A 12,011-nucleotide genomic window follows, 5' to 3' on the forward strand; every position below is an offset into this window, starting at 1 on the left:
TCAATGAAATTCCAGGGACATGGTGAAAGGTGGAGAGGAGAAACTGCTGCCAGATGAACAGCAAGGCAGCAGCAGGTCCTGCCACTGAGTTCCAAATTAAAATTAGCCATTCTACTAAAGACATCAGCATCTTCCAGGAACCTTTCTGGGACAAACAGGAGACTCACACAGATAATATCCCAGGCCATCAGCTTCTGCAAGTCAAAACAACTCCACCCCAGTCAAAGGAATAAGACTCATTTATCCCAGCTGAGGATCTGTAAGTTTTTTGCCAAAAAGAAACTTCAACTCAACAGCACAGCAAACGTCTATTATTTTCAAACATTCAGGATTTAAAAGCCAGCTTTTCCTCTAAAATCAAAACATTGCTACTTTCTGGTCACTAGAGCTGTTGAGGACCGTAGTCTGCTCTCACTGAACCCAATAGTGACATTCCCTGGGGAGTGCAGTGAGACCACACCAGACCACAGAAATAAAAATTAGGCAAATCCTTTGCTTTTATTTTTAAAATTCTGATAGCAGAAGACTAGAGAAAGGCAGAGTGATTCCAGCATTTATGGCCCATTGCTAGAGCTCATTCTCAGGCTGATGTATGATGCTGGTTCAAGCTGCAATGTGCAATGCCCTTTTTTATTGAACACTTTACTCCAGACCACAAAAGCATAAGATATCAAATCTAAGTCTAAATGAAAATAATTTTAAAAATATCTTACCCCTTCTTCTTGATTGCCTTTTCCAACATTTTCTCGTATGACACCTTTTCTTTATCATATTGGGCCACTATTTTGTCAATCTGTGTGCAGTGCAACTTCTGCATGGCGCTGTGCTCCTGGAAAACAGTAGGATCTCACCTTTAGGTTGCTGGATTTTTGATGTGAAATTTCCTTACAGCCTAAAAAATATCAGTGTACAAATGGACCATTTTGACAATGGAATTTAATCTGGTCTAGCTATGTGGTACTAAACAGTCCAGGTATTCCACCACAAGCACTAAAACATTCCTTCTTTGTCTGAAAAATTGAAACCTGCAGTGAACCTTAAAAATATGGCACATTTTCAAACAAAGCAATGATGGGGAAAAAAAGTCATCTGTTGGAATAAATGTCCATTTAAGTACAATTCTGAAGGTCTGGCCCATGATCCCCAGTGACAGCAGCACTCTCACATTAAGAAATCCCACCTTGTGGCAGACATCTTCTTTAGCAAGTGACAGCAAGTTGTGCAATACAACTTAACTTTCTATTTTGCTTTATCAGAACAGCAGCTCATAATGATGCAAATATTTGACCAGCATGGAGAGCAGAATATACTGAATTTACACTGCAATAGGAAAAATGGTTCTTTCATTCATGTTATTTTATTAACCGCCAACTGCCCTGTATTTTATCCAATCGTGGCAAAAAGAACCTCATTAATTAAAACAGCTTCATCCAGGACTTTATTTTTTATAGCTCTTTCTGCACCTTTTCCACACTTGCTATTCTACTGCTCTTTATTATTATTATTATTTTCTATACACCTTTGCCTTATCACTCTTTCTTCCTCTAAAAAACTAATTAAATACTTTTACACTCACTTTTACCAAAACATTAATACCAATGCTGCAGTGCTTTCAAAAATCTAGTACTGGGCTGTACCCCAGCATTCCAACCTCTGCCAAGTATCTCCCCAGGGAGCATGTACAGCTTCCAAGTGTTGTATTCAGAGTGGGGAATTGGATTTGCTGTTCCACAGAGGATTTAAAGGGAAACACATTGATTCTGTCAATATTAAAACATGGCAGCCTCACCAGGGGGTGTTTGCAGTGATTAATGAGGCAGGGAGAAATAGGGACAGTGAAAAGAATGGCTCGGGCTTGACAACATCAGCCAGCCAAAGGTGAAGTGACTGAGAGCATCTCTGAAAATACCCACTCTCTTCTGAATGAGCTGAACTATCCAATTCTTACCATAAAAGACTAAGAACAAACTCTGTAAAGCATGAGACTTCTGCCTAAACTTCTGCCAAAATTCTAAGAAATATGAGTGGGTTTTTTTTTTTGTAGCATCTTTTGTTTTCAAATGCAAAGTTTCAGTTGCTAACATGTCCTAGGTTGATTCAGAGCAAGTTTTCAGGTAAAAGTAGGTTCTAGTGATTTCCTCAAGCTCACTGAATCTGCACACCTTTCATATGAATATATTCAAAAATTACATGTCATTATAAACTGAAGCCACGGTTCTGCCAATGTTCTGAGAGACCACCTAATTGGTATAAAAAGACTCAAATCACAGCAAGAGTATCCATGGGAAAAGAATAGAAAGTAATTTACTGTTCCTTTGGGAACAGTGAGTGTGTGTGTGCAGAAATCACAGCTCAGGCTACTAAAGAGAAGAAGGAATAAATTCCCTTTATACAAACTGTTATTCCTGTCCAGTATCTCCCTAGAGCAACAAAAACACTGTGGACAACTGAAAACTGAGGTTTGGAGGATTCTCATTACAGAATACAAGGATGAGGAAATAAAAAGAAGGAACTAACATTTCCAGTTCAAAAATCCATGTTGCAGAACTTTATTTGTCTACAGTCCCCTCATCTTTTGTACTCCTACTTTGCATCGTGAACTGGAGATTTTTTTCATGTTCTTTTTTACTAGGCTTTAATTCAAACAGTACATATTTTCAATGTCAATGTGAATGTGCAGGAGATGCATTTGGGGATTTAGATCAATTATGCAATTCTGGTTACTGTCTAGAACCATATTAAATTCCTCAGGGACACTTGTGACCATCCCTGTTGTGTCTGAGACTGCTAGAACAGTACACCACAATCTTCTGTTGAGCTGCTGGGCTGGTAGAGAATATATCAAGGTAATCTCTCACTATCCTTCCTCTTTTGTCTAGCCCAAAGAGCACAGAAACTACCTGACAGCTCTGAAAAATATTAAAATGAATTAGGGGCCCATAAAAGCAGGCTGATAAAAAGTGAAGTTGGCTGACTGAGAAATGTCCTTTTCTTTGCCCAGCTGCCTGTGATGCCACCCCAGGTCATTCCCCTAAACAGTACTCACCATATAACTTGATAAAGAAGAGATAGAAACTAAAGGTCACCATTCAGACACATCAGCTGTTCTGTAGCTCAATGTAATATGGATATTAATTCATACTGGGAGATTAAGGTTACTTCAGGGAATGTAGGCAAGAAAAACTCTACCTCAAAAGCAGCCAAATGCAGGTGTTTAAATGGATGCATTGTTTAAAAAACAGCATTTCTGCACAGTATGCAGAAGTGACTGGACATATTATTTTAAATATGTCCAGTCACTTTTAAAACTACCTAATGCACAGGTTACCAGAGCTAAGATTCAAGAGAAGTTATTCCTAACAAGGAGATTTTTTTAAAATAGTGACAACTACCTGAATTTGCCACCGTTTTTCAAAAGTCAAACACAAGGAATACTACAGCACCAGCAGCTGATAGATCCCTCCTGGACTGAGGTTGGATTGTGTTCTTTGCTCCCAAGAGCAATCATCTGCTCTTCAGCAATCCCAACAGAGGGATTTTTGGAGAATGTTATCGTAGCTGCTGGAGCCAAAAAGGCTGAAATGCTGAACAGAGGTAAGTAAGTGGAAGATAACATCAAAGAACAACAGCAACAGGGTGTTGTGTGCTAGGAAGCCCGGCACCACTTAATTTTTGTTGGCCATAATGCATTTTCCAAAGCCAGTTTTAGATGGAAAAGCATTCCACTTTTCTCTCCTTAAGCATCATGGACAACTCCCTTCTGCTTGCTTACTCCTGCAGATCTCTGGAGTGTCTGTGGTTAAATGAGAGCCAGCCTATTTCTTGTGCTTTTACGTTCAGCCTGCTTCAAACACAGGCTTCCTGAGGCTGATCATGGGTCACCAGCTGCAGAGTCCTGCTCCATCCCAGCTGATCAAATCCAGCAGGACCAGTGGTGAGCACACCCAGCACTGCCCTGAGACCACTGCTGACTCTCTGCATTCCAGGAGCTGCCCTGGCTGGGGCCTTTAGCCAGGCATGCCCTGGGCAGGCACTTTGTTGCTAGGACGAGCTCACCCTTTGCACTTAGGAGCAGCAGGACTCAGGCTGGCTCAGGCATGCAAGAGCTGTGCTTGAAATGCTGAAAGCCCTTCTGAGTGCAGGGCCTTTCTATATTATGGCTGGCAATTTGCTCCTCACATCAGAGGAAGCAAGTGCAAGCCTGAACAGATGGATCTTTTTTTTTAATACTAGCAAGCACAGCCTTGGCTCAGATATCCTGTGGGTCACATGTTTGAGGAGAGAGACCCCTGAGTATGCCTGTTTTCTCCATAACCACAGGGCCACTGCTATAGCAAATTGCTGGCTGCTGGCCAATGAAATGACAAAGTATTGTTTAAAAATTAGAAGCCCCCAAAAAGATCAGCCCTATGAAGGTCTAGAAACTGTTGATATCAAAAAGTGTTGGTGACAGACACTTTTTTTTTTTTGAGCATGGGCTTTGCACACAAGACAAAAATGCAGGAATCACTCATTTCCCTTCCGCACAGTCAGTAAGGAGGCTGAAATGTAACTAGTTAATTTTCTTACATGGCTTTCAATACTAAGAACCCCAAAAAAGTGCCAATTATGGAAAATAATTTCTCCATACTTCATTCTACAGAGTGTCCCATGCCCAAACAACAGTCAGGAAAACAAACACAAAGACTGATATTAGAAATGCCCAGGCAACCACATGACATCACATCTGCAGTGAATTGGTAAGCAAAGAGAGCAAGGGAACAACAGCCCCAACAGCCCAGAATGGATTTGTGGATTTTCTTTGCCAAAATTCACAACTTGAGATATTTTCTTCACTTATTATAACTCCTTCTGTAACAAGAGTATGGTTTTCTAATGAAAGAGAGCAGGGCAAAATTGGCTGTAATTTCCTACCATGGAGTGTATTTGTGGCAGTGATATATGTAATTGTGGTATCACTGCCAAGAAAAAGCTGACTATGACGTGGTTAAAACAGATAGAAATGAGAAGGACCAGGGCTCTGCATTTCTCAGCTACACATCCCAGCTCTCTCTGGTGATTTTGCAGTTTCTCCAGTGCCTGTTTCATTGCAGCACCACCTCCCTCCCATCATTACTGCCTGGTTTTTCCATATCAGTAAGTCGTGCAAGAGGGAGCAAGACAAAATCATTACCTGAAAAAGGTGAGCCTTGAGCGTTTGTATGGGTCAAACAAACGTGCAGCCAGCCTCAGGCAGACACACAAAGGGTTGCTGACGGGAAAGTGTGCTCACTGCAGCATATTGCAGTCCATTTAAAACATGTATGCCTTTCTTGGGAGTCCAACTACCATCCCTTAGTCTTCTCCTATAATTTAATTAGAAACTGCCTGTGCTAGCGAGCAACTGTTTAAAATTGGGCTCAGAGAACCCTTAATGATCATACCTTGGCATGTTTCTTCTTTAAGGCATTCAGCTCTTTCTGCTGTTTCTTTAAATGCTTTATATACGCCTGAAAAAAAGATAAGCTGGATCAGTTTTTCTGTGGCCATATTGACTTTAGCCAGGTAAAATCCTGGCTACGTAAACAAAAAATTAGGAGTACCGCCCGAAAAGCTTGTGTCAATACTTACCTTCATTTGCTTTAAATCTTCTATCTTCACTTGAGGAATAAGGTCTATACCTGGGAAGGTATTGATATAGTTTATATAAAATTTCATACATACTAGTATATCTCAAATTCAAAATTTGAGTTTTATCACAGCAACCTATATTTACCTTAACAATTAATTAATGTTTTTCACCACATGAAAAAAAATAATCACAGGTTAATGAGAAAATTACTTGTCAAGATTTAGCTAAGATACAGTAATTTCCTTTCCCCATGCACTCTTCAATCAGTTGCCTTGTGGAAAAAGAATTGAATCAATGAGTGTATTTTAATCTCTTACGGTTCTGGACTGAAGTGTCAAAACACAGCAATCAAAGAATTGAAAAAAAGGTCATTTTTGCAAACACAGCAAACCATTTATGCATATTAAAACAACTTCAGAATTTTGGTTCCTAGCTGGAGATTGCTCTGGCACCACTTCTTGCAGTGGGGAGGTTTCTTGGGTAGGTTTCTGCATGACTATAAAACTGAGGCTAGGTTTGCTTCTCCTCAGGTTAAAACACAGGAGGGAAAATTAACTTGCAGCCTGTGTGGTAACAAAAATAAAATTTCCGTTTTTCTTAATACCAGGCTATGGGAAAAGGAGTAGAAATGTGCTCCAAGACTAAAGGAAAGTTAAAAAATGAAGGAGAAACAGAAAACCAAAAGAAGTGAAAATTCTAATGAAATTTCAATCACACAAGACTAACATTAATATATAGAATGAAAATGAAATGAATGAAAATGTTTTGGTCACTTTACCTGCAATGCAAACAAAACCTAATCTCATTTAATGTTTATGCTTTCATAAATGCTATGTGACATATTAAGGGCTTTTTAAAAACTACTAAGCACATCCTACATGTAAGTGTTAATAAAAATGTCAATACAATGCCATGAAAGTTGTAATTTTTAGGTTTTCCTGAGGTTTCATACAGAAATGTTGGCCTGTGTATAAATACACTGCAAACATTATTAGTTAACTGCACTTAATAATGTCTGTGGACTATAAGATTTCCTTTGCCTTGAAAAGGACTTTCTGGGTTTTAAGGTGAATTTAACTGGAAAATGCTCAGACACTGTAAAAGGGAAAAAAAAAAAAAAAAAGGAGAGGGGGAGGAGAGGTAGGCAATCTCCTTAGGGAATATGAATATTTTCTTAGAAGCATAAGACTCTGCTCAAGTATATGGTATCCACGTTAGTCTAGTAAATGAGACAGGAGCAGATGTAGGCACAGATAGAGGCTGAAGTTTTCAAAAACACAAGTGATTTGACTCTTACTGAAAATCTGAGACAAAAAAAACCCCACATTCTTGTGCATTTCAAAGCCGTCCCCATTTTGATGTAATTTCTAACAGCAAGATGAGTTGTGTATTTTAACAGTTCTGAATAACAGAATTATTCAGATCTTAGTAAATCATAGAGATAAGAAACACAAAATAAGGATCATGACATGGGATATAGAAATGAGCAGCTCTATTTTAACATGCAAGAATACAGATGAAAATTGCAGTCAGGAAAGTGTAAAGCACTGAAACCTCAGGTCTGCATCATTTTAAAACATTTACTGCATAGAACCACTACACAGAACATTTCCTTAGCTGTCCAGGTCTGGCTCCATGGCCAGCAGGAATATGTTGTCAACCTCACCAAATTTATGCTTGATTAATGCACACTAAAGCATTACACTTGTGCATCAGGGTCACGGTACATGAAATGTGAAACACACCTTGCTGCATGAAGTGACCTGGGTTTCACACCAGGGAAGAACTTTTGAAAGAGTTCAGGTGCCAGAGACAACCTGAGGCTTTGATTCATTGCCAAAAGTGACTCCAGAGAAATGGCACTTGGGCTCTCAAGAGATCCCTTCCCAAGAGTGTACTCAGCCACGAGTGCTTAAATTTGAGAACAAGAGCCCTGTATGCTCCTTTTCCCTCCTGGCAATACCTTTGGGCCAAGCTGGATGAGTGAGAGAACCACATGCTAATTCTTGTGGCCCACTAACAGAAATAATTATTGTCTGTCATTCAGCTGTACAAATTTGCTTTCTCACTTAATCTTCATTACCTGCGATGATATGGGAGAAATAATCGCATTTGAATGTATAAAATGCCTTTGTAGAGGCAATGGTGAAGAGTTAGGAAAAAAATACTTATTCACTTATAAATGAGCATATCTAAATTTATTTTTTTTTACAATAAACATGCCATTTCCATAATCACCATTCAGAGTAAAACCACACTGTGAAAACATTTCTAATTGTTAGGAAATCTCTACAGAATTCAGTGAATTCTAAATACCTTTAATTACTTAAATCTGCAACCCTGCCAAGGGATTTGTGAGGGGATTTTTGTGAGGAGAGTTTCTGTGGCCTATGCCAGATAATAGTCACTCCTATTGGCACTACTTTAGGAATCTTTACCAGTAAACTATTCCCAGAGCCATGCAGTTTATGTGTATAATATACAGATAAAATAAAAAAATATAGCTGCATACTACAGGTATACAGCTACACAAAGAGGTCACTTTGTGAAATAAAGCTGCATTACCTTTATACAGTCATTTTGGCAATACACTAAATTTTTTTGCAATTAGCTAAACATAACTCCCAGTGGCAAAATGATAAGAATGAATATAACTCCAGAATTAAACCTGAATGATGAGTGTTCCTGTGTGGCTTTGTGAACCAGAGCAGAGGGAGGGATTTTTGAGTACCTTTCTTAGCGTCGGTGCCAGACCCAAAGCCTGCGGTGGTGCTGGGTCGAAGCTCAGAGCTGCTCTGAGGTGTTACATTGGCTTTGGGATTATTGGCTTTTCCTTTCTTTTCATTCTTGGAAGTGTCATTTGGTACATCAGCTATATCACTCTGAAAGAAACATCATAATAAATTGATTGTTCTTTCACCTGTAGTGTAAAAAGCTGGGGAAATTTCTGAATGGCTTACTTTAAACATAATGAAATTGCAACATATTTTCAAACAATGCTATAGTAAAGCATTTGTAACCTATTCCAAGTAGCTACTTACTAAAATACAATTTGGTCCTCATTTATTAAATTCTCTTCTCCTAAAGGATGTATTAATGTGATCCATGAAAAGCCAGTCAGTATTTCAGTAAATTACATAAGCCTGACAAAGAAGCTTATATTTGAAAATGAGAAGTGATAAGGTGCATGGATTGGAGAAGGACCAGTTCACTTTAAATAAAGAACACAGTATGGACAGAAGTGGGTTGTGCTTGTCATTGATTTTACTTACTGTTTCAATACCCATAGCTCTCATTTGGTCTGCTCTTTTTTCTGTGATAGACAAAAATTTCTTTGGATCTGATAAAGCATCCACAATATCTGTAAGAAAAAAAAAAAAAATCAACTTTTTGTGAGCTTTGAAGCCATCTGGAAATTAGTATTTTACAAAAAGTTTTATTCTATCCCTGTTATTATGAGACATGGCTTGCAACAGGAGTCCAGCTTTCTGTAATGAATTTGGCAGGACTGAAAGTGCTTATTTCTGCAGCACCTGGAACATGGAACAATTCATAATGCACCTTGGTAATCCAGGTACCTTATTTAGGAAAAACCCAGTGACTCTGTCAGACTGCTCTAACTTCCTCCCAGTTACTGACTGTAGAATTTGAGACCAGGATGGGATCTCCTGAACCACAAAGCACTAACTTTGTCCCTTGGTTGAGGGGTGCTGACTGACTTGGGACTGCAGGGAATTGCAGAAAATGCCATTATATTTCCTAGCTAAAGAGCAGTTTCAGGTGAATTAAAGCAATCTGTTCTCAGTAGCCTTTGTGATATTCCATGTCTGGGACATGACAGGCTGTGAGATAGCTTTTCTAGGCATGACCAGCATCTGAATCTTGCACATGACACAGTACCACCTGTGGTACCACAGCTCTGGGTACCAGAGAGATTACTGAATCTGTTTTCCAGTGCAGAGATAAATGTGCAAGCACAGGTTCACAGCATGACAAAGTTACAGGAGTTTTTTACCTGCATATCAAATAATCTCTTCCTGTGCTTAACTCCAACGGTCAGGAAAAAAAAAAAAAAAAATATCCAACCCATCAAGAGGTTTGGCAAGAAACTTCTTGTTCAAAGTAAGGGCTGGGCTGTATCATCTCCTTCCCAACCTGAGTTGTTCTATGGAATGTTCCTCTGAAGCCACAGCTCAGACAGGCCTCCCATTCCCACTAAAGTTGTATTAAACACTTAGAATTACCCTTGAGATCTGTTTATCTACACAAATAGGTCATCTCCAGTAACTGCTGTGACCCACTGATGTCTCGTGAAACTTATTTCACACAGACAAAAGCCATGTAGGATTTCTTTTTAGCCATGGCAATGGCTTGTGGCTGAGCACGGACTGTTTCTCCTCTCCCTAATTCATTAAGGATGTCCTTTTGTCCTTGGCACACACTTTTCAGTGAAAACCCAGGGCTACCCTGCCAGCACTGTGCATCACTTGGAAACTGAAGCTGATTATCAGGAGCTGCTAGGTAAAAATGCCTAACGTGTTTAGGAGAGCAGGACCTCGGTGGGCTGTGCAAGGAACCACACCAGCACATCCCCAAAGGCTCAGCACTTCTGAGGGGAGGTGACTCATCCCTGTCCTCTGCTTATGCTCCCCTTTCTCCCCAGGGAGGTGAGCTGGGGGTGGGGAGCAGCATTCTGTGGGAGAACTGCAGTTAAATACAAAACTCTGAGAATCTTTGGAAGAGTGCATTACAGAGGGCACCAACCACTAACCTGACAGCCAGGCTTACTCACTACAGATTTCCAGAATAGAAGCTTCTCCTTGGAGAATGCTGCTTCATTTGCATCAATTTGTGCCATTATTGTGCTTTTATTGGGAACAGAGGGGCTGATGCAAATAAACCACAAGAAATTACAAAACTATAAAATAAAATAAGAAAAACACATCTTTTAAAGCCTGCAATGCATCACCCGTTCTAGTTATTATTCGGGGCACATTTAAAAATCTTACTCATACAGGTTAAAAAAACAAAAAAGAAAGAAAAAAGAAAGAAAAAAGAAAGTAGGCAGCTACTGACTTGAGCTCTACCTTCCTACAGGTTTGCTAAAACAACCATGGAGATCCTAATGATAGCTCATAAAACAATGAGAAGTTCACTGTAGATGATAAGTAATTAAAAACCACATGCCAGCAGAATACTAATGATTCCACCTGAGTGTCAGAAGTTATCTCCCAGGTGTTCACCATGCTGCTGTTCCATACCAAGGAGGAAAATACATGAGGCACATCCAGCCTATCTGGGAAGGGAGAGGAGAACTAGAATTGAGCTCATTTAGCTCCTGCTCATATGGAGGCTGCTTTTGCCACTGCTGACAGTAAACTACAACCACCAGCCCTCCCCATTTTACTGTAACAACACTGTTACTTAGGGGTAGCAACGTTTTCTATCAAACAAACCACCTACAGCACTACTGACACTGTAGCACACAATTTGCAAATTCTAAACTGGTGTTGAAATTCTCTTTGGAAAACCAGCCTTTCACTTCTGCATGTGCAGAATGCAGTTTAAAAAATAAATTAAACAAATATTTGCTCCTTATGGGTCCAGCACACTCAGCAGCTGAAGCCACATCAAACTCAGTGCTAAGTTTAAATTCTATTCTTAGAAAAAGTCTGGTGTCATAGAACATCAATCCCAAATCAGAAGCACGTCCTTAGTTGAGAAAATATTTAAACTGAGTCATTTGCTGCCAAAAGCTTCAGTACAGGTAAGAATTAAAGGGCACACTTAAATATGTCTCTTAGACTGATGGTTCAATTACCCTTGAGAATCTCAAGTTTAGGGAGAAGCTTACATTTCTCTTGAGTCAAAGTCCCTGCAGTTAAATACTGTGGATGAAACGTGCTGCATAATGGCATGGTGGTGCTACAAGGCCTGTGGCAAAACTCCCGCTGACTTGCCAGAAACCAGGATTTCACATGTGAACAACACAAATGCTCCTGTAACACCTTTTTTCCATGAAATGTTGTTACTGAAGTCTCAGCCTGTTAATTTTTTTAAGCCTGGATAAGCACCAGCCAACACAGACTTAAGGATCGGTTAGGTCAACCTTCCCTTCCTCAGTTTCTATATAGAAATCACACTCAGAGAAGTGCAGCCATTCTTTGCATGGCAGCAAGTTTGAAATGGGCTTTGTGAAGAGAAGAACATTGGTTTGATCAATATCTTTCATCAGTAACTCCTGAGGTAATTGCTGTAGAGTCAGAGCACTAGCATTTTGTGCAATTCCTACTCTACAGTTTTAAATGCTTTATGTATTGTCCAATGCACAAGCAAATTTCATCTGGGGTGAGGAAGCCCTTTCTGTCAGGGGAACTCAAGCATTACACAGATTTTAGTG

The 12,011-nt window shown here is 39.6% G+C and overlaps 1 protein-coding gene across 3 annotated transcripts in view; it reads right to left on the minus strand.

The window, feature by feature from the left end:
• Positions 1-12,011, minus strand: part of PLCB4 (phospholipase C beta 4) — a 166,336-nt gene that overhangs the window by 21,910 nt on the left and 132,415 nt on the right. For all 3 annotated transcript variants that reach the window (XM_053972206.1, XM_053972205.1, XM_053972203.1), the window contains 5 exons: positions 8,884-8,972; positions 8,343-8,493; positions 5,611-5,660; positions 5,424-5,489; positions 714-829 (listed from right to left, as the gene is read on the minus strand). In XM_053972206.1, the coding sequence (XP_053828181.1) occupies positions 714-829; positions 5,424-5,489; positions 5,611-5,660; positions 8,343-8,493; positions 8,884-8,972 (472 nt within the window). The remainder of the gene's footprint in view (positions 1-713; positions 830-5,423; positions 5,490-5,610; positions 5,661-8,342; positions 8,494-8,883; positions 8,973-12,011) is intronic.

Source organism: Vidua macroura, chromosome 3 (genome assembly GCF_024509145.1).
Source record: "Vidua macroura isolate BioBank_ID:100142 chromosome 3, ASM2450914v1, whole genome shotgun sequence".
Classification (NCBI taxonomy): Eukaryota; Metazoa; Chordata; class Aves; order Passeriformes; family Viduidae; genus Vidua; species Vidua macroura.